Below are 20,839 nucleotides of genomic sequence, written 5' to 3'. Positions count from 1 at the left end.
ATATTTTAAAGTTATCCAAATTACCAGATTAACTCTTATGTGAAGTATTTAAATTTACCTGAATTATAGATATTTAATCACAATAATCTAATTTTTATCTAATTATCCTAAATTATCCAAAAAATCAGAACCAAATTGGAACCAAAATTTTATCATCTATTTTCCGTTCTTAACAGAGTTATCCAAAGTGAACCGAAAAAAAAAAATAACTGAACGTCCATGATTTATTTTGGAGTCTTTTATTCGCTTGAAATGACCTCATTCAAAAAGACTTATGCTAAGCTTTCGATCCATTACTGTTTCTGATTTTTGGGTTTGAAATGACCTCATTCAAAAAGACATGCTAAGCTTTCGATTCATTACTGTTTCTGATTTTTGGGTTTGAAATGACCTCATTCAAAAAGACTTATGCTAAGCTTTCGATCCATTACTGATTCTGATTTTTGAGTTTTTTATACTTTATTTTTATTCTTTATGTCCGATGTACGAAAACGATGATAAAAGCTTTGGCTCCTTACTAGCTGAGGAGATTTTGCTTAAGAAACAGATGGAATCTGATTTGTTTTCATATAGACAGTGTAAAAGCAAGTTTAGGTTGATTCACCTTTGTCAACGGACTTTCCATGTTTTATCTTTTCATTTTGAGTTAATTTGTTAAACTAAATTTCTTTAAAATACTTGTGAGATTTACTGGAAATGGCCGTTTTTAACTATAGACATGTGTATTCGAATCCTCGGATCAAGTTTGAGCTGGTTTTTATATATGATATGGATTTTCCAGTCCTAAACATTTAAGTCCTACAGGATATTTAAAAATTTTCAGTTTAGACTTTTTAGTTTTGGATAGTTCAGATGATCAGATCCCTAATTAAAATATATGTAAAATATATGTTGTTCTCGTGTACATAGCAAATTCGGGCCAATTCGATTTGAGTATTTAGAACTCTGAAAAGGACTTACGTACCTTTTTTTGTGAAACTGCATTCATTAAAGATCAAACTAGTAATATTACAGAAAGTTCATGATTGGCTACTGCCTTAGCCATGTTAACTCTAGAAAAATACTTAAACTGGATAACAATAAAGCTAGTAGATAGGAGATAGATATCGATAAGGGGTACTGCGATCTCAATGTTTCTTTCCATAGACTTCAAAAGCTTGATGAGAACCTGAGAGTCTGAGTAAATGAAGAGAGAGAGATGATCCCTTTGTCGAGAGCAGAAGTTATGGCTTTTCGCATCGCCAAGGTTTCTGCAATAAGGGGCGACGTCACAACGAAGACGGTCGCTAAGTGTGAAGATGATGCTTCTGCATCATCGATAATCCAACCAAAAGAAAAATACCTCACACACAGAAAAGTTTTGATGGAACTTTTCAATCCCACAAAAAAAAAGTAATCCAACCAGGTTTTACGTACCTAAAACCTGGAAAATACCCAAAATTCGAGAAATACTCAAAATATTCAAATAGCCAAAAATACATGAAATTTTACCCGAAACAAGAACCAGGGAACCAAACAAGAACCAAAGACCCAAAAATCCAAAAACATATATTTGAAAATCTAACCAAAATCTGGAACTATAATAAAAGCCCCAGACCCATAACTAAAAAGAAAATACTTGTAATACAAATATATATAATATATACATAATATTTTGGATGTTTCGGGTATCGAGTTCTAACCCGAACTGAAACTCGTGTATCCAAAATGAAAAAGACAATAGGTGCTTAAGCATAGATTCAGACCGAACACAAAACCTCTATTTTTAGGTCGGTTCTGGTTCGGGTTCCGAACAACAATCTAGAGAATAGCGATCATCATTATAATAGCAATTGACTGCAGATGTGCATGAATGGGCAACTTGTATGTCGATCAATCTACAAATCCAAGTGAACCTTGAAATGTTCTTTCTTACCGTCTCACTATCATTCTCAAGGACAAGATCCCACAAGAGAGAATACAACATAAACAAAAGATAAGAAAATGAAAATTACCTCAAAAAAAAAAAAAAACTGGACAACTTCACAGGATCGATGGCCCTCGGCCGCATCCAACATCGCTGTTATGACAAAACCATCAAAAGTTAAAAGTGAACCATTAAGCAACGAACTTGTAACTCAACAAGCCAAAGACAACACATGAACAGAAACTAATGTGTTTTACCTACACCAGTAGAGAGGAGTACTTAAAAGAGATGAAGAATCTTCAATTCTTATTCGCACTTTATGGAGCGGTAGATGTGACGGACAAAGAAAAGGGATGCACGGAATCCAACTGCCCCGAGCATAAGGAAGAATCCGTAACAAATGCATGCCATGTAGCCGAAGAAGAATGAGGTCTGCATGAACCCTGTCATATCCGATCTTGCATAGTAGTAATACAAGCAGTATGCGTATACGAATACGCCTGTTGATCCCCCGCATAGCAATGATCTTCAAGAAAACAAATTAGAGTCAGATGCACAGAAAGATTAGACAAACTAAATCATTGACCTATCATGTATTGCAGAGAATCAAGTATTGTTACCACAACAATATCAAGATGAGTAATGGAAAACAAAACATTACCTCCACCACCACTCATGGTCTTCGGCAGCAAGCTGGAAGTATGTTAATGCAACCGTGATGAAAGCAGTGACTATGACGAGAATGAGGAAGACGATAGACAGAATGCTATAGATGGTGTATATTCTGTGACCCCAAACACTCGCAAATATGTAGTAGAGCTCGATGTAAATGGCACTGAACGGCAAAAAACCAGCCATAGCCATCTGCGGAAGTGTTCTTCTGTACCAGCGCATCGGTGGGATCTCTCTTGGGTATTTTGTGGTACGGCAAGGAGCTTGAAACTCGGATTTTCTATTCTTCCCGGCGATACCTCCCAATATTAACAGTGGAGAGGTAACCAGTGCCCATATGAGGAAAATAACAACAATTGTCCCGAAAGGCAACGCTGCAGTGGCTTGGTAAGCAATCGCAACGGTATTAAGGAAGGAGAAAGTGAGTAAAAGAGGTCCACAGAAAAGGCTTCCAGTCACCATAACATTCCTAACCTGCCAAGACAATCATTCTTAATCAATCTATTGAACGCCAATACAGAATATATGAACCAGTTGCAATTGCGAACAAGAAACACTCGATGAACCATAGGTTTTCCTCAAACTGATAAAAATGGATGTCCAGAACTGTGAACCAAAACACAGTATTTAAAAAATCTAATCATCTCGTATGGCATGTAAGGCCAGACCCCAACTTAATCATAAGTATGATGCACGCATATCTACCGGATATAAGAGGTAGTTAAGGACTCATGATAACCTCCTGACTTCACAGGTTAATGTAAAGTTGGTGTTGAATGCTAAACCAAATTGACCACAGTACTTTCTGGCTAGGCTACTTTATTAACAAAAACCTATTAACTGGCATCAATACGTACCCAGTTAGTTCCTTCGAGCTGGCAATAGAAAGAAGAAGCAGTATATCCGGCAATCCCTGAAGTGAGTGCATATATGACAACCAATGCAGTAAACAATGCTCCACGGTTGTAAGGATAAAAGACACCGACTAATGCAAGCATAAATATGAAAACAGCCCTGCATATAAATGAAAAAAGAAGATGTGTGTTACAGAGTGAAAAGACAATAGCATGCCAGGAAGCGCACTATAACACACGTACAGTGTAAACAGTTGTGTGCCAGAACCAAGGGCTGCAGCCAGCAGGGATTTGTGTTTTGGGAACCTAAATACATCACCATGGAGCAATTTCCACCCAGTCTCTTCTTGGTCATCAGCGGCCTCTTCATCATGTGAATACCTATTAAGTACAAAAGCCTATAGGGTAAGCTAGTCTATATATTGAAAAATCCAATTATCTAATGAACTCTAGCTAATAGCTTACTTAACAAAATCATTCTTCAAGACTCTCATGAGAATCGTTGCAAGGAAACCAGTCAAGAGAAGAACAGTGACACATGAGTTAATAATCGAGAACCAATGGATCTCCAAGTGATGTGGCATTGAAGAAGCGAGCGAGTATTTCTCCATCCTCTTCTCGAAAGGAATTTCTGTTTCCTTCCACCGAACTGTGTAAGTGAAATCAACTTCGACTTCCTTGTCCTCAGTCAAGTCCACAAGGAAGCTCTGGTCAGTTTTCACAATAATCTCAATAACACGGTCCTTGTTGTAGAAAATCTCAAACTGCAGGTGATTGAAGAGATAATATTTGTACTCGGACGGGTCAGATTTGCCGTCCACGTCCTTGACAACTTTCCCCAGGAAACCCCAGATGGGCAAGTCATCGTAATACATCTGAAAGTAGTAGTCTTTGGAGATCACATTTCGGAACTGAGCAACGTCTTCTCTACTCAACCTCTTTCTGCACGCGACTTGAGAGTCCTTCTCACCCAAAAACTCAAGTCTGTAAGGAGCAGTGACTAACCGATCTCCATTGAGAACTTCACCGAGAGCTTCCTTCTTTTCCTTAACAGGAGCTGTAAGAAAAAATATATATATATGTGCCTTAGAATGAATCACAAGAATTGACCAATGAAACAAAGCAATTAAGCATCCGTACGTACGTACCTGAAGAACAAAATGGTAAATCAAAGTATCGGTATGTTTCACTGCAAAAAGACAAAGAAAACGTAGTGATTAGCTCACCTCCTCAGCTTAAGAACTGTTAGTGAACAAGCTGAAAGAAGAAGGATGATCCGTAACTAACTTTCTGTTATTCAACTTGTGTAGAAATGATAACAGAGTGAGTGTATCCGGTTTACTAACACATTAAACCAGATATTAACCAATTCTTATATAGTGAGTGTATCCGGTTTACTAACACATTAAACCAGATAAACAGCCGGTTTTGTACTCTAATAAGAACCAAATGAACAAATCTAAGAGAGAGAGAGAGGTGGATCAAAGGCGATTTGGATTACACTACACATTCACTACTGACTGATTCAATCGACGAAGGCTTACTATCACAACTCGAATCCTACTGATATTCATTCAAGAATGTCAGATTAAAATCTGAATCGGAAATCCAGAGGAGCGGAGCGGAGCTAACGAATTTAAGATCAGATCTGAAGAGAGATTTGCAACAGACCTCGGATTGTGAAACGGGCCGACTTTGTTGGCGTAAAGGGGGACATCGTCACCGACCTTGTAACGGTGATCGGAGCCGTCGGATATCACCGGAGAAACGCCGTAGATGAAGAACACAAGTAGAAGCAGCAGACGCGGCTCCATGATTAGCGACGATGAGAGAAGAGAAAGAGAAAAAGAGGTTTAAGCGTTTGGTTCGATGATGATCATGAGAGTGATATAACTAACGTATGAGTGAGAGTCGTTTTGTTTCTCCCCGATGCGAGTCATCATACGCAGCCGTTTTGTCTTTTTCCTTCCCTTGATTTCTGTATTTCATTTTTTTTTCAAAACTCATTTTATTATGAACAAGGACCGCCAACCGACGAAGTGCTAATTGTGGTTCCTAAACCGGAAAATTATCCCTCGTTTTTATCTCTATATTTTTTCCTAAAATAGAGAATCTTTATTATAGAGGTGGTAATATAATTTTTCTAAAATATAGAGATATACTATTTTCACATCTAAATGTAGAGACAAAAAATAATATTCTTCTATATTTTCCTCTAAATAAGTAATTAGACTTCTAAACCACCAACAATGATTTAAAAAAAAATAGAGATGGTTAACCTCTAAAGAATCCATGAAAATTGTGTTAAAGGAAATGCATTTGGTCAGACCACACTTCCATTACCAATTACAATATCATCTAAACAAAGAAAAAAGAAAAAACTATAGTGAAGAGGGAGAGAACTGTAATGAGAAAACCCTCCTAACAAGTCTATATTTAATTAAAATTAAGATATTATTATTAAATTGAAATTTGGTTTAAATACAATAGAGATACTTTAACAACAATGATGACATCTGAACTACAGGTTAGTTGTTTGGATCAGACGGTATTATGAGTAAAGGTTACATTTCCTCTTCTGATAACTACGCTCCCAAATCATGTGAAATAGGCTCTTAATAGTAGCTGGCAAATGCGTGAATAATGTGTGAGAAAGACAGTATTTGTTAAGTTCAAAAAAGAAAGACAGTTTTTGTTGATCTAGCTTTATTTTTGTAATATTTTCTTATGTTAGTTTGTGAACATATATTTTGATTTATTTATTGATTTAGGTTTCTACTGTTTGTAGTTTCTATAACAGTTTTTGCTTTTCATAAAAAAAAACAATTTTTATCCAATAAGATTTTTGCGAAATGGATTTCCTAAGACTTTTTTTTTTAATTTCCTAAGACTTAGGGAAACTATTTTTTGCAATAATGCTTGAACTAGTTTTTGGTTTTAGTTTTTAGTTTTTAAATCTTAGTTTTAGATTTTTAGATTTTGATTTTCAGGTGTTTTTTCATTTTTATTATCAGCTTTTCTTTAGTTTTTTTAGTTTTTAAATTTTAATTTTTTTGTTTTTTCTGTATTTTTAGGTTCTCAAAAATAACTAAAATACAAAAAAGTATTATACTGATTATTATTTAAAAAAACATAATTATTATATTTTAAATAATCTTATATTATACTAAAATATAAATAAAAATATCTATAAATTATCGAAAAACTAAAAATACTAAAATTTTCAAATTATTTACTATGTACATTATTTTTATTTTGTAAAACATGAAGGGCATCTTTTTCAAAATTAATATAAATATTTTTTTAACAAACGTTTTATGCTTTAGAACTTTTATTTAGTTTAATGGTTAATGATTATTAAATTATTCAATAATTCTATTTATATAAATTAATAAATAATTATTTATAATTAATAAATAATATATATAAATATCTAAAATGAAATACAAATAAATTATTTCACATCGTACTATTAATTGAGAATATGCTTAACTGAAGACGTTATAATTTGATAAGTTCTAAAATGTAACATGACTTTTTTTTTCTTGTCACTGAAATGTAACGGGACTAAAATGAGATGTATTGGTGACTCAAAAATAACTTATGTAATTGATTTAAATAAAATAAAAAATATTATCTAGGTTATTAAGTAACACCGAAATAAATTATTCAAAAATAATATAGAGTAATCAATCATTACGTTATTACTATATTTAAATCTAACAACTGTTACTATAAAACTATTAATAAAAGTATTATGATCATAATTTTTTTTATCATATCATAAACTATCTATATATATATAATAAATACTTTAAATTTATATATATATATTACATAGTTGTATCAAATATATAAATAATTTATATACAATTTTATTATATAAATTAATTATACACTTTATTATATTATAAATTTTTATATTACAATAATATCAAAATTATATAAACTATATAGTTTTATGTCAAATTATAAATATTCATTATATAGATGATTATTTAAATTATATATAGTAATATGTGTGTTGCCCGCATATGCAGGCATAATTTTCTTACGAATATTTATTAGTTTATATATTTTATTAAAATATCTATACTTATTATTGTATTAAAGTTTTGAAAACACTAACATACTAAAAATATTTTTGATTTTCAAATCTTATACTTTTGTTATCACTTTTTGTACACTTATTTTTACTTATATTTTGCTCATATTTTCCATTTCTTTTCCATTGTTTATATTTTCCATTACATATATTTTGCTCATCTATACTATTTAAAAATAAACAATAAAAAATTTACTTACAAAAAGTAATAGTTGGATCAATACTTATATATTGAAATAAAAATAATATATATTTATTAAAATAATATTATTAACATAAGTTCGTTTTATTTTAATATATAGTTTTAGATTTTGGATAATTATTATTAATATTAATTTTAATAATTTATCTAATCAAAAAATAAAATTCGTCTTTTTATTTTGTGGTTAATTTATGTTTTATTCATTAAGGGTATAAATGATATTGACCATTCTAAATTATTTATTTTAAAATATATTTTTAGATTTTGGATACTTATTATCTTTATTAATTTTATTTACTTATGTAATAAAAAAATCTTTTTTTTTTATTTTGTAGGCAATTTATATATTTATCTACTAAGACTATAAACAATATTAATCACTCTAATTTTTTACTTTAAAATATATTTTTAAATTTTGGATGATTTTTATCATTATTAATTTAATCAGTTACCTAATCATAAAATTAAAATTAGTTTTTATTTTATGGATAATTTATATTTTTATTCAGTAAAAGTATAAACGATATTAATCAATCTAACTTTTAACGTGATAGCTTTGTTGCGAAAAATCACTTTGTAAATAATAGTATAGATAGACATTCATAAGTTACTGTTTTGTAAATTTTATCGATATATTATAAATTTAGAATATTTATTTGTAATATGTTTTATATGTTTATTTTCTTAATTTAAAGTGATATTTTCAATAAAAAATTTGTTGCAATCTATTCCACAGATTTATGTTCTATATTATTTATATTTATTAACTAAAATTTTATAATGAGATTTGTAATATCAAAAATCAGTTGCAATCCTATTATCAAGTATCTAATATCTTAATATTGTGCACAACTAAAAATATCTTAATATTTGTAGTAAAATTTGTCAATTAAAAATCTGGTGCAACCTATTTTCAAAATATTTTATTATTTGTTATTTGAATATATTTTACTAACAATGTATTTAAAAAATAATCATACTAACATAATTTTTTATAATTTATTTGATAATATTCTGTTCCATGGTTTATTATTTCAAGTTAGATCATCTAGATATTTCTGCATTTTACTGTAAGGGAATTAGAAACAAGAACTAGTAAACGAAACTATTAAACTATTAGTTTCAAAAAAAAAAAAAAAAAACTATTAAACTATGTTTGTGTTGTTGTGCACATACGAAACTGCACTACAATGCAAAAGGAACGAGATACACGATTCACAACAAGAAAAGGAAGCTCAAAACATTACACAACATGACTTGGTTAATTTGTTTTGACCAAAGAAAAGAAAAGGAAGACTTGGTTTGATTTGTGTGGATAAGTCATAAAGATTTACGACTTTGATATTTTCAGATTATGACAACTAACACGTATCATAGAGACAACATTTCATGTTTAAGGTAACTTAGTTGTCTCTGGACTCATAAGCAGCATCAGCTGAAGAAGTATCTATGTCATTGAGACCCAGCTCCTCATTTTGTTCCCATGATCTTTCGTACTCCTCATCTGCAGTACAAATATAACAGTAACTTGTGTCAGGGAATGGATTTAGACAGATACTAAATCAACCTCAAATATCTTTCTTGGTCTATTTTAAGACAAAGAAACAGAGGAATTACATGTGAGCTGGTGATCATCTTTGATATCATCTGTTACAGGTGAAATAAAGGAATTCGCCAACTCATCATCAAGAATCAAAGTCCATGGCTCTTCTAAGCTTAGGAGCTGCAAGAACAGGTTAGGTAAGAAAACAAAGTAAACAGCTTCAAAACACAAATGATATATCTTATTATTCATTTGCTTTCTTGCACTATCAAGAACAAGAGTAAGGCTAATACTAAACAAAAAAAAATATATATCAATAAGAGGTGCAACCTTTGTTAGCCTGGATCCAAATTCTCTCCACTTGTTCTTCTTACTCTCGTCCATACTATCACCAAAAGTGAATCCGTGGACTCTCGCTAGGCCTTGGAGAAAACCCATATCACACTTAGGTCAGTACAAAGAACTTCAATCCATCATTGGCAATAAGAAATATCACTGGGATTGTAACTCTCCCAAGAACCAAAAAAAAAATGAAAGCTTTGTAAGGAAGAACATAGGTACTTTGACCATGATGGCTTATGTGCCGCGGTTCTCCATATATTATATACAATACTCAAACCACGATGAAGTTTAGACTACAAGTATAATTTTGTTTTTCTGACCAAGGGATAATGTTTAGATGTTAAAAGGTCAATACTTACTTTCTCTGATCTGGGTAACTAGGCCTTCTACTGTTGTTACCATTCCACCAAGTGTACCACCAGCTAGCTCCAGATCAAGTTCTGGGATTTTCACCCCTGCAGTGTCCGACTAATACACACAAAAATTCAAAGTTAGTGACAATGAACGATTCATAAGATTTTTTACTGTAGATGCTGCAATCAGATAGCCATAATAAAAAAAAAAGCAGAAAGATCAAACAAGCCTATTCTACATACAAATACTGACACTTTCATAACAACTTCTGGTATCTAAATATTTTTTGTCAGGCATCACTAGAACATACCATAGACTTAGAAGGGGAATTATGAAACCTATACAAATCTTAAACTACATAAATAACCGTAACATCATATATTAATCGCAACGTGGCATCCTCAGCTATGCACAGAAGGAGAAATCTCTCCTTGTCCGCCGTTTATCCAAAGAGAATGTGAAAAACTAACCTTGATAACGTCTCTGCTAAGGTCAGCGATATTCCTCACAGAGAGGATAATTTTCTTTCCCTTTTTAGGAATTGCACCACCAGGCTTCAACTGCTCATAATAAATCGATAAACAAGTTAATAACCTTAAGATCAGGCTGGCACATCTTATATCATTATTAAAGTAAAGCCAATGGAAGCAGACCTCAGAGTTGCGATAGCCACAATCATCACATGTAGATGCCATGACAATAACTTCCTGAAAATACGGGATTTCTATACAACGTCAAGTGGTAAAACAACATCTATATATATATATATGTGTCCACCAAGATACATAAAAGTAACTAGGGAATGTAAAAGGATACTAGTCACAAACATCCGTGTCTCGCATCGCTTCATACATGCTCCGCAAGTTGAAGGGAAAGTCATCACCTGAACAACAAACAGTCATGTGAAATATTATCACTGAACTATTTTCTCAAAGTGATCATAAGAGTCGAGAAATTACCTCTTCAGGTGAAGTGTATCTGAACAAATTATCAGAAATATCAGTGCTGTTACTTTGAGCAATCGCCCGATGACCAGCTGTTGCTCCGATTGCTCCATGGGGCACAGCACTAGAAGGTGCAACAACTTGGTCTCTTTCTGACTGAGGTGAGTTAGCAAGATATCCAAGCGCTGCTTGTTGCTCTGGTGTTCGCTCATAGAATTTGATGTTTAAACAAGGATCTGGCGATGGAGCATGCCTGTAACAAGTTGTAAGCTTTGTCAGAAGAAAATAAAACGAAATAAAAAACGAAGTATAACAATATCCTTACGGGTTCTCAATGAAACTGTTTCCAGCAGGATCATCCAAAATGAAGGTGAAGGATGTCTCTGCTTTAGCACAAGCTCTCAGTTTAGACAAGAATTGGTCTATTGCTTCAGCAGTTTTAGGATCTACTTTCTGTGTCAACCAAAATATATCATTTTAAGGTTCCTGTAAAAACAATCAAATTGGGAATATGAGGAACATACCCTGCGTTCTTCTTGAAGGGCGCTCAGTTCATCAGCAGCCCTCACTAATATCCCTTCTACCTTGATATCAAAAACAAAGAGGGGGGGAGTTATTGACAACGTAACTGTTAAAAATAAAAATAGTTAAGGACTTACCGTGGACAAACTTCCACGTTGGGACTCCGGTGGAATCTCAAAGTCCAATTCAGGAATCTGAAAGAAGGTTTTAATTCATGTGATCACTACCATCAGTTAAGGTTTCATAATACGAGAAGCAAACTAACTAACAGTTTTCAGGAAGTTTTGAGTATTATGAACATTCCTAGGTTTAGCAAGACAACTAACTCACCTTAATAGTGGCTGATTCAGATTTCACAACTTGCCGGTCAAATATCTGCAATCAGACAGAGAAACAACAAGGCAAAGTTTGCTTAGGAAATGAGAAACAACTACAAAATTCGAGTGTTTTATACATTCTAAAATTGAAAAGAACAAACAACTTGAATCAGTGCATCGACAACCTTGTCATCGCCAGATAAAACATGTAGACGGTAAGAGCATCCTCGGGGTTGAATCTCACCAGCAAACTGAACTTCATTGTTCCTATAAAATAGTTCAGAAACAAAATTAAATACTTTGTTTAAAAAACGAATACTTAAAAGAAAAAAAAGCATTTCAAAATCATTAGAAGTTATCACCTTTCTCCACAGTGAGGACATTCAAATGCAGATAATAAGACCTGTAACCAGAAGTAGGTAAACAGCACACTTGTTAGCGTAGAGAAAAGGTCTACAAGTTAACAGTGAGTGAAAGAGTAAAACAGAGTTAGTAGTACTGTTGAAAACAGAGCACACAACATACCTTTCTGAAGTGAGGAATTAAGGTCAACAGAAATCTGGTTGTTCCCTGGAAAAGCAATAAGAAGAAAGATCAAATTTGCTACACAAACAGAGACACCAGTCAAAGTGAGTGAGAGAAAGAGAGACATATGTATACATTTTCTCCGCAGCGCATGCACATGCTCTCGACTACGTAGAGAGGAGCACCAAAGGAATGATCAGCGGAAACAGCTTCAACCACCGATCCCACATCCATTTGTTCATCATTTCCAGTGTTTGACATATCTGATGTTCCTACAAACGATCCCAAATAAGTTCGAAACCCTAATACATATTATGATGAAAATGATAGTATTAAATCACAAAGCATCTACTTTTCAAAATATCTGTTGCAGATATAACAAGCCTCAGAACTTTATTATTGAAACAAAACAAGAGCAGTTTCTAGAAACCCATCACAGGAAACCAAAATCCTAAATTCATCTGAAACCAAAGAAATAAAAGAACTTAGCGAGTAAAGAGATAAATACCCTCAAAATCTTTCAACATATGTGTTGTCGACATTACTGCTTGCAGCGTTGCAGGTTTTATATCTTGCCCCCTCCCCACAAGAGCTCTAGAAACGGCTAGAGATTAGGAGAAAGACCCACGTGAGTCTCACGTGTTTTGTTCGTTATCAGTTCTTGTTTTGGGCTTTTTATCCCATTAGATTAATGGCCCATTAAGTTTTAAAACTATAGATGAAGTCGATCAATATTCGATCTTGTTTTGGTGGAAATCGGCCACATGTTAAAAGAAAAATAGCATAAAACTATTTTTTTAAAAACAAACAAAACTGAATTATTTATAACAAAAAAACAACATAACTAAACTTGCAATTGACTCAAAGGAAATGCATCCAAGTTCACGCAAACAATAGAATTGATCACACTTAAAAAATCATGGACAACGTGACACTAAAAAAATCATGGACAACGTGTAATTAACTATTTGATAACTAAAAGACCAAATAAATTAGAATTTTCCACATAAATAAAAACAATCCCTTAGATATTACTTTTAAAGTGATTTCACACACTTGACTTATGTGTTATTCTTACAACTATTTTTACTAAAAAATGTGACATGACATAATATAAATAATTACAAAATTTATAATTAATATGAAATGGACAATTACATTTAAAGATTTATATTTTTAATAAATCTTTTAGAATATGATAATAACTCATACATTACCATTAACGTAAATCTATTCAAATATGATATTAACTAATATAATAACAGAAATATAACAATATTTTACAAATTTGAAATATTATTTAATTATATTTTATAATTATATAGTTTTTGTTACTATAAATGATTTCAAGATAATTTTTTAATCGTAATATCATTAGTTTCTTTATATATCTATAAATTTTAGAAATACGGTTTAGTTTTACTTTTGATAGTTTACAATATTTATATCAAAATTCTTTTTCTTAATTTTATAAAATTTGATTTAATAGATTTTAACCAAAAGAAGCAAATAAAAAATATAGCTAAGATTATAAATTTAACTATATACATACTAAAATAAAAAATTTCATAAATTATTTTCATCTAAATTTTAATATTTAAATTAAGGAAATTTATATAAAATCTTCTTTTTCTAATTCAAAATTTAACTTCATGAACGATAATTAAATAAATAATATAAATTTTTTAATAAATTATATAAAAATAATTTACAGATGCAATTATAGTTTTTATTTTAAAAATCGTAAACAAAATAATCCTGAATACATCATTAAGGATAAATTACTCGAAATACAATAAGTTACGCTGGATACCACTTTTCAATAAATACTCAGTCAAAAATGGCATCACATTTAAGTTTAAGATTTTTAATTTGATTATTGTTTAAGGTTTAACTAGATATTGATCCGTGCGACCGCACGAGTATTAATTTTCTGTTTTAGTTTTTATTTATTTATACTAAATGATGTATTTGTAATACTTGATCATTTTACATTGACTACGTTAGGGATGTGCATTTGGATACCCACTGATTCGGTTAAAATCTATTTGGGTTTGAGATTCCCGAGTTTAAAGATTTCAACAACATTCAAATATTTATAAATTTTGGTTTTGGTTTGATTCGGGTATTTGCGGGTTCGGTTCGGATACGGATAACCCGTTTGAATTATTTTAAAATTTTCAAAATTTATATATACTTTAAATTTCTCAAAACATATAAATTTGAGTAATGTAAACCAAAATACCTAAATTAAAAATTAAAAAAATAGGTTGAACTTCAATATTTAGATGGAGAATAAATATATATTTTAAATATTTTTGGTGTTTGATTATTGTTTATCTACTTTATGTTTACTTTTGACTATTTTTTATATTTTCAAATAGTTTAAACAACTTTAAGTTGACAACAAAAAGACAACTTTAAAATATCATTAATTGTTGAAGAATAAAAAACAAAATACATTAATCTAACTAAAAAGACAAACATTAAAATAGGAAAGAAAAAAAACACATTAATCTAACTGAAAAAGACAAACATTAAAATAAGAAAGAAAAAGAAACACATTAATCTAACTGAAAAAGACAAGCATTAAAATAGGAAACTCAATTTAATTCTCAGTAGCATGGAAGTGTAATTAAATTTGAAAACTAAGGGTATTTCTATATGTGTACTTCTGTTTTAATAAGATAAATATTTAGTAGGTGAGTTGGGTTTATAAACTTCGATACATAATTTTTAAGCATTTATAAATGACTTGAGAGGACTAATTTTTTTTTTATAATAAACTTTAAAAATTTATGTAAATAACTATTGAAGTTAAATCTGAAAAATTGTATCCAATTGGAGGTAATAATTTATGCAGCTTCAACATCTCCCGGTCAACGTAATTTCGGTTCATATAATGCATACTGCTATGGTTCCTGGTTGGACAGATTCTATGGCTCTATATGAATTAGCTGTTTTTGATCCCTCCGACCCTGTTTTTGATCCAATGTGGAGATAAAGTATGTTCGTTATACCTTTCATGACTCGTTTAGGAATAACCAATTCTTGAGACGGTTGGAATATTACAGGAGGGACTATAACGAATCCGGGTCTTTGGAGTTACGAAGGGGTAGCCGGAGCACATATCGTGTTTTCTGGCTTATGCTTCTTGACAGCTATTTGGCATTGGGTATATTGGGATCTAGAATTTTTTTGTGATGAACGTACAGGAAAACCATCTTTGGATTTGCCCAAAATTTTTGGAAAAAAAACTTTTATTCCCAACCTAACTATATTTGTAAATATACATTCCCATTAACAAGGGTTCATATTTGGTTGATCTATTTACGCAAAAAGTTACAATTCCCCTATCATTAAACTACAACCGAACCAAGAATCATTCTCGCTTTATAAGCGCATCCACGATAACATTAGTCAAATCAGCTCCAAGCTGAGCGTGCTGCAAATTCTCAGTCAGATGTGCATCTTTAAGGTTCTTAACCTCTCCTTCAACTCTTTTTCTCCTCTTTGTCCACTACCTTTGACCAGACTTCACTCACATGAGTCCATTCGTCTAAACCAAAACAACAAGCTCCACCATTATGTGTCTTCACGAAGGATGCAACATCTACACCACTTACCTTGTTCTTTCTTCTCTTCACTTGCGAGAACTATCAACTTCTACTATCCTTTACTCAGCTCGCTGGAATAATACTCGTCCGCTCTGGACTCACTGTCAGTGTCATAGACTCGAGCATGCTCATATATCATCACCATTATTTTCAGGTTCAGGTTCTAAAGTAGAAGAAAAAACGTTTTGCTAAGTGACTAAAATGAAAAGGAACATAAGAACCAAGTGATGATTGTTTGATACAAACACAACTTGACACAACAATGAGTCTATCTTAAAATGTTGAAGTATTTTGCAATCAATCTACCCCAGAAAAAAGACCCATCTTGTTCTCTACAATGTTAGAACCAAGAGATTACCAAATGCCCCGCATTACAAAATATATATATCCTAGAGCTGATGGCCTGAAGCTGATATATAGCAGACACATCAACCGCACAGTTATGCCTTGATAACTCAAAAAAATACTACCTCAACTGATTCAGAACGCTAACGCGACTTCACCTCCCTTGTAACAGCCTCCTTGCAAATCTTTTTCTTGAGTCTGGGAGATGCTCTCTCTTTCGTTGTTACATGTAACTTTCCCATGTTCCTTCCGGTCTCACCAGCACTCACATAGTAAACGACCTTTCTTCCACCAGAGCCACCTGTCTCGTTTTCTCCTACTACCTTCCTCTTTTTAAGAGAAGCACCAGTGGTAGTGCACTTCCTTTTGGCATTCTTCTTTCCTCTTTTATCACTTGCTTGTGCCTCCTCACGATCTTTCTTCACCTTCTCATAAGTCTGTTGAACCAGACTTTTAGCGTGAGCAACACTACTGGTTCTCGAGAATGTCCACTTGGAGTTGTTGAACACACCTGAAGCAGCAGCAGCATCAGCTGACTTCGTCTTTGCACTGTTGAGACGACTCCAATGGCTTAACATACCCGGTTTAGGGACTCGCACTGCTGAAAACGACTGTAGACAGTTAGGACACATAACGTTACAGTTGGCATATGTTCTAAGATACTCGTACTGCGTCATGCATCTCCTACAAACCGTCCAGAAAGTATCATCCGCAGCAAACGAGCTCGGTGCTGTTGTATGATGATGATGATGATGATGATCACTCTCTCCTGTCCTCTGTGCTGGCTTCGGAGGATTGCTCTTCTGCGTCGGCGGAGGATTGTTCTTCTTCTGACTCGGCGGCGGCGGCGGCGGCCTAACGTTGGCGAAATTGCAGAAGCCGCTGTTAGAAGAAGAGACGGAAACCTTGTTATACATAGTGTACAAACTCCTCTTACGATCATAAGCACCTCTCTTGTCCTTATCAGACAAGAACTTCCAAGCTTCGGAGACATGCTTGAAAGCTCCATCGGCTCCAACGGAGCTGTTTTTGTCCGGGTGGAGTATTAGAGCGAGCTTCCTGTACTTTTTCTTCAGCGTCTCGTTGTCATCACGTGGGTTTGCGTCGAGTATCCCGTACCAGTCTACTTCCCCGTTAACTCTGGTCTCTGCGGCGAGGAAGACATGGAAAGTGGATAGCATCTGAGAAACGCCTTCCATCTCTGGAAAGAGGGATTGAGCTTTCAATGCGAACTTCTTGGCTCCTGCGAAGTCTCTTGTTTTGAACTTGTTCTCTGCTATTTCTTTTGCCCTTAAGGCCTCGTCTCGGTTGCACTCCATTCGAATAACAAGTAATGGCTCCTTTTACAATTAAACATATGGATTCAGATCGTAAATGTTAGGAGGTAAAGCAAACAAGAGAAACCTCCTAATCAAAGCTACAAGAACAATTTAAATCCAATTGCAGATTAACAAGCGATTTAGAAACTTCATCGGAATCTGAATCTTAAAACCCTAGAACTAGAAAAACCTCGAAACCCACACGAGAGTTCTAATCGATTAACCCTAGAGAGAGAGAGAGAGAGGCAATGTCGAAATCCGTAATCAAAACTGAAATCGGGTCAAAGAAAAGCACCTGAGTTGTGATGCAGAGATTGGAGGTTGTAAGGGTCAGAAGAAGAGGGAGAAGATGGAGGGAGGGTGGGAGGGAGGTGCGACTAGAGAAAACGCTAGAAGGCCTGTTCGTTTGGTTGCCGCAGGTTTCTGCGTCGGCGTCAGCGTCGGCGTCGGCGTCAACGGCAACGTCAAACTCGTTTGGTTGTTGTTCGTTTTGTAGACGCTGACGCCGACGCCGACGCTGACGCAGCCGTAGATTGTTGTTCGTTTCGAAGACGCAGCTAATTGACGCTGACGCCGACGCTGACGCCGACGCAGAAAACAAATTTGAATGATGTTCGTTTGATAGACGCTGCGGTTATTTTCATTTATTCATTATTTTATTTAAAAATTGTAAAATTATATTTTAAATAAATAAAATATAGTTTAAATATGTTTATATCCATAAAAAATATTATGTTTACTTGGTAATAAATTTTGTTCAAATATACAAATATAACAATATTTTTGTCATAAAACTAAATCATACATTTACATGAGTTAAAATATTAAAATAATAAAATAAAATTTAACTAAATAATTAATCACAGTTAATATATTAATATTTTGAGTATTTTAACTAAATCATTTTCAATGCTAAAACTATGAAATTTAATTTGGGTAAAATCCATAAAATATATATTTAATGTGAAATTTTTAACTGATTTTATTTAATTTAGTTTAGGGAATTTTACATAAACCAAACTTAGTTCAAACAAACAAGAGAACAAAAAAATATCATATATAGTTATAAATTTTTATAATTGTATTTTAAATAAATAAAATGTAGTTTAAATATATTTACATCTATAAAAATGTTAAAAATTTATAAATTTGTATCTGTTTGTATACTAATCTGTTCTCTCCAATAATGTCAGTCTGATTTGCTTTTTCATTAGAAAAATTTGTATTTTAAATTTGTTTCCATGGGATACACATACACTAAAAAGAAATAGATGAGATTTGAAACAAAATTATGTTCTTTGATACAGATTTTCCAATACAATGACAAGTTTCTTTGTACAACAAGAGAATAATGAAAAAAGATCACATAGTCTGAGCAAGCTGGAGAAGAACAATGGTAGTCTGGGCAAGCTTGAGACCATTCAAACATCTAGACTATCACAACAGACCTCGAGCAGCAGTCTGAGCTTAAGAGGGTCTGAGCTTGAGAGTCTGAACTTGAGAGACCTGTAAAAAGATAGAAAAAATATGCAATGAGACTAAATAAACAGTCTGATAGAAGAAGTGCAGAACCAAACGCAAAGACAACACAAGACACCATCACTAGCATCAAACAGTCTGATACTCAACAAGAAGCAACCACAACTTACTAAACAAAAAGCAAACAAGAAGAAACAACTTACTTGAGTGGGTCTGAGCTTGGAGAGAGTTTGATATGAGAGAGCCAATACTCGGATGGCTTACCAAGGATGAATCTGCAGCACAGAAAACAGTAACATAAGACACAAGTAAAAAGTTACTAAAAATCACAAGAACAGCAAAGATAACATACGGAACTTCAAGGGAAACACCAAAATAGTATACAAACATTTCTTAAACATTCGTCCATCTTCCTGATCACTAGAAGAAAAAATAAAACAGTCTTAACTCTTACAATAGAGTGAGACCCAAAGCTCTTACAATAGAGTGAGAGACAAAGCTTTAGAACAGAGAATCAGTCTCAAGAAACAGTGTGAGCTTGAGAGAGAGAGAGCTGAGTCTCTCACCGTAAACTTGGAGAGGCATGGGAGAAGAGAGAGAGAGCTGGAGAGTGTGAGCTTGAGAAGAGAGAGCCTGCAAAAAAAAAATAGAAAAGGAACAAACTTTAAGTACAGTGGTAATGCAACAAGCTCTTTTCATGTCAATGAGACAAACTCTCGGAAGTACAGACAGAAACCATACCAACAAGATTGATAAGACATCAGTACTTATAATACAGCCTTTGAACTAACAAAAGGTTAACGACACAAGATTAACGATGAGAGACGAAGCTAGAGACGAGGCTTACTGCAAAGAGAGGTCTAAGCTCGAGGACGAAGAGATGAGAGAGCTCGAGGTCTGAGTCTATCGGAGAAGAGAGAGAGAGAGAGCTCGAAGTCTTCGTCAATCGGAGAGGAGAGAGAGCTCGAGATCTGTGTCCTGCATCTATCGGAGAAGAGAGCTCGTGGTGGTGGTCTGTGAATGGAAGAGAGAGCTTGTGGTCTGTGAATGGAAGAGAAGAGAAGATACGCTGCGTCAATTGGAGAAGTAGATGCGTCAATTAGGGTTAGGTTTATTAGTAAATATTAAAAAATATTAAGGGCAAAATTGTAAATTACCAGTCTAGCCGCATCATTTACGTCGCGGACGCGAGATTTTTCGGCGTCAGACGCAGGCTTCGGCATTAGACGCAGCGTCAGACGCAGCAGATCGACGCATGTACCAGCGTCAATCAAACGAACAAGATTTCCGGAAAAAATCGTCGCAGCCGCAGACGCAGATACCTGCGGCGACCAAACGAACAGCACTAGAATCCCATTTTTTCAGTCGCGTTTCTGATGAGTTTTTTCTGTAGCTCCTGCCTACTTTTTTTTTTTTTACATTATTCATCTTTCGAGATTTTGTATACGACCCTCCAACTATATACGTTATTGAAAAAGAATCCCTATTCTTTTTTTTTGGGAATTTTCAAAAATAGCACTTTCAAAGTACCATTATTCATCTTTACCACCACCAAAAACATATTTTCAAAAATACCTTATTTATTAGAATGGTAAAGACTCTTATATCTTTGTTTTTATATGCTTTTCAAAATTCTAATCCCAAATTCTAAATCCTAAACCTCCAATTCTAAACCCTAAGTCCAAAATCTTCAACTCTAAACCCTAAACCCTAAACTATATATCCTAAATTCAATATCCTAAACCCTAAACCCTAAAATCTAAACTATAAACCCTAAATTCTCAACTCTAAAC

At 33.3% G+C, this 20,839-nt stretch overlaps 4 protein-coding genes across 6 annotated transcripts; all 4 read right to left on the bottom strand.

Annotated features, from left to right (window-relative positions):
• Nucleotides 1-1,801: 1,801 nt before the first annotated feature.
• On the bottom strand, nucleotides 1,802-5,414 carry LOC108822875 (transmembrane 9 superfamily member 4). 2 transcript variants are annotated; one of them, XM_018596067.2, is made up of 8 exons: nucleotides 5,104-5,414; nucleotides 4,581-4,621; nucleotides 3,898-4,489; nucleotides 3,676-3,813; nucleotides 3,436-3,592; nucleotides 2,568-3,052; nucleotides 2,164-2,432; nucleotides 1,802-2,059 (listed from the first exon to the last, which is right to left on the bottom strand). In XM_018596067.2, the coding sequence occupies exons 1-7, from the start codon at nucleotides 5,244-5,246 to the stop codon at nucleotides 2,213-2,215; spliced, it is 1,776 nt and encodes a 591-aa protein (XP_018451569.1). In that variant the 5' UTR covers nucleotides 5,247-5,414; the 3' UTR covers nucleotides 1,802-2,059; nucleotides 2,164-2,212. The 2 variants fall into 2 exon arrangements, with proteins under 2 accessions (XP_018451569.1, XP_018451570.1); XM_018596068.2 differs by having other exon boundaries at nucleotides 2,168-2,432.
• A 3,524-nt stretch (nucleotides 5,415-8,938) lies between these two features.
• Nucleotides 8,939-12,924, bottom strand: LOC108820585 (uncharacterized). Of its 2 annotated transcripts, none has more exons than XM_018593553.2 (17): nucleotides 12,795-12,924; nucleotides 12,422-12,558; nucleotides 12,287-12,331; nucleotides 12,124-12,164; nucleotides 11,947-12,028; nucleotides 11,775-11,819; nucleotides 11,582-11,638; nucleotides 11,447-11,506; nucleotides 11,248-11,375; nucleotides 10,938-11,175; nucleotides 10,795-10,861; nucleotides 10,632-10,702; nucleotides 10,449-10,538; nucleotides 9,984-10,092; nucleotides 9,613-9,704; nucleotides 9,357-9,462; nucleotides 8,939-9,243 (listed from the first exon to the last, which is right to left on the bottom strand). In XM_018593553.2, exons 1-17 carry the CDS (start codon nucleotides 12,826-12,828, stop codon nucleotides 9,143-9,145), a joined length of 1,503 nt encoding a protein of 500 aa, XP_018449055.1. In that variant the 5' UTR covers nucleotides 12,829-12,924; the 3' UTR covers nucleotides 8,939-9,142. The 2 variants fall into 2 exon arrangements, with proteins under 2 accessions (XP_018449055.1, XP_018449056.1); XM_018593554.2 differs by having other exon boundaries at nucleotides 12,422-12,549; nucleotides 12,795-12,913.
• Nucleotides 12,925-16,084: 3,160 nt separating this feature from the next.
• LOC108838748 (uncharacterized) lies at nucleotides 16,085-18,000 on the bottom strand. Its single transcript, XM_018611627.2, has 2 exons — nucleotides 17,863-18,000; nucleotides 16,085-17,588 (listed from the first exon to the last, which is right to left on the bottom strand). The coding sequence occupies exon 2, from the start codon at nucleotides 17,565-17,567 to the stop codon at nucleotides 16,392-16,394; it is 1,176 nt and encodes a 391-aa protein (XP_018467129.2). The 5' UTR covers nucleotides 17,568-17,588; nucleotides 17,863-18,000; the 3' UTR covers nucleotides 16,085-16,391.
• Nucleotides 18,001-18,786: 786 nt separating this feature from the next.
• Nucleotides 18,787-20,283, bottom strand: LOC108841462 (uncharacterized). Its single transcript, XM_056991953.1, has 5 exons — nucleotides 20,204-20,283; nucleotides 19,894-20,115; nucleotides 19,613-19,679; nucleotides 19,250-19,321; nucleotides 18,787-19,073 (listed from the first exon to the last, which is right to left on the bottom strand). The coding sequence occupies exons 1-5, from the start codon at nucleotides 20,267-20,269 to the stop codon at nucleotides 18,997-18,999; spliced, it is 504 nt and encodes a 167-aa protein (XP_056847933.1). The 5' UTR covers nucleotides 20,270-20,283; the 3' UTR covers nucleotides 18,787-18,996.
• Between the last annotated feature and the right edge of the window lie 556 nt (nucleotides 20,284-20,839).

Source organism: Raphanus sativus, chromosome 8, assembly GCF_000801105.2.
Source record: "Raphanus sativus cultivar WK10039 chromosome 8, ASM80110v3, whole genome shotgun sequence".
NCBI lineage: Eukaryota > Viridiplantae > Streptophyta > Magnoliopsida > Brassicales > Brassicaceae > Raphanus > Raphanus sativus.
Note: the sequence above shows the minus strand (reverse complement) of the source record. Positions and strands in the feature narration are given on the sequence as shown.

Bases quoted from the DNA above. Each gene is read 5' to 3' on its own strand.
- LOC108820585 (XM_018593553.2), bottom strand. From the start codon at position 12,828: ATGTCGACAACACATATGTTGAAAGATTTTGAGG. The intron at 10,703-10,794 runs GTATCCTTTTAC...GACGTTGTATAG, and splicing joins GACACGGATGTTTGTGACTA to AAATCCCGTATTTTCAGGAA. The intron at 9,463-9,612 runs GTTGCACCTCTT...CTGTTCTTGCAG, and splicing joins TTGGATCCAGGCTAACAAAG to CTCCTAAGCTTAGAAGAGCC.
- LOC108838748 (XM_018611627.2), bottom strand. From the start codon at position 17,567: ATGGAGTGCAACCGAGACGAGGCCTTAAGGGCAAAAGAAATAGCAGAG.
- LOC108841462 (XM_056991953.1), bottom strand. From the start codon at position 20,269: ATGCCGAAGCCTGCGTCTGACGCCGAAAAATCTCGCGTCCGCGACGTA. The intron at 19,680-19,893 runs GTAAGCCTCGTC...TTTTTTTTGCAG, and splicing joins AGCTTAGACCTCTCTTTGCA to GCTCTCTCTTCTCAAGCTCA. The intron at 19,322-19,612 runs GTGAGAGACTCA...TCTGTGCTGCAG, and splicing joins CATGCCTCTCCAAGTTTACG to ATTCATCCTTGGTAAGCCAT.
- LOC108822875 (XM_018596067.2), bottom strand. From the start codon at position 5,246: ATGGAGCCGCGTCTGCTGCTTCTACTTGTGTTCTTCATCTACGGCGTT. The intron at 4,490-4,580 runs GTACGTACGTAC...TTTTTCTTACAG, and splicing joins TTTACCATTTTGTTCTTCAG to CTCCTGTTAAGGAAAAGAAG. The intron at 2,433-2,567 runs GTAATGTTTTGT...GTTTTCTTGAAG, and splicing joins GACCATGAGTGGTGGTGGAG to ATCATTGCTATGCGGGGGAT.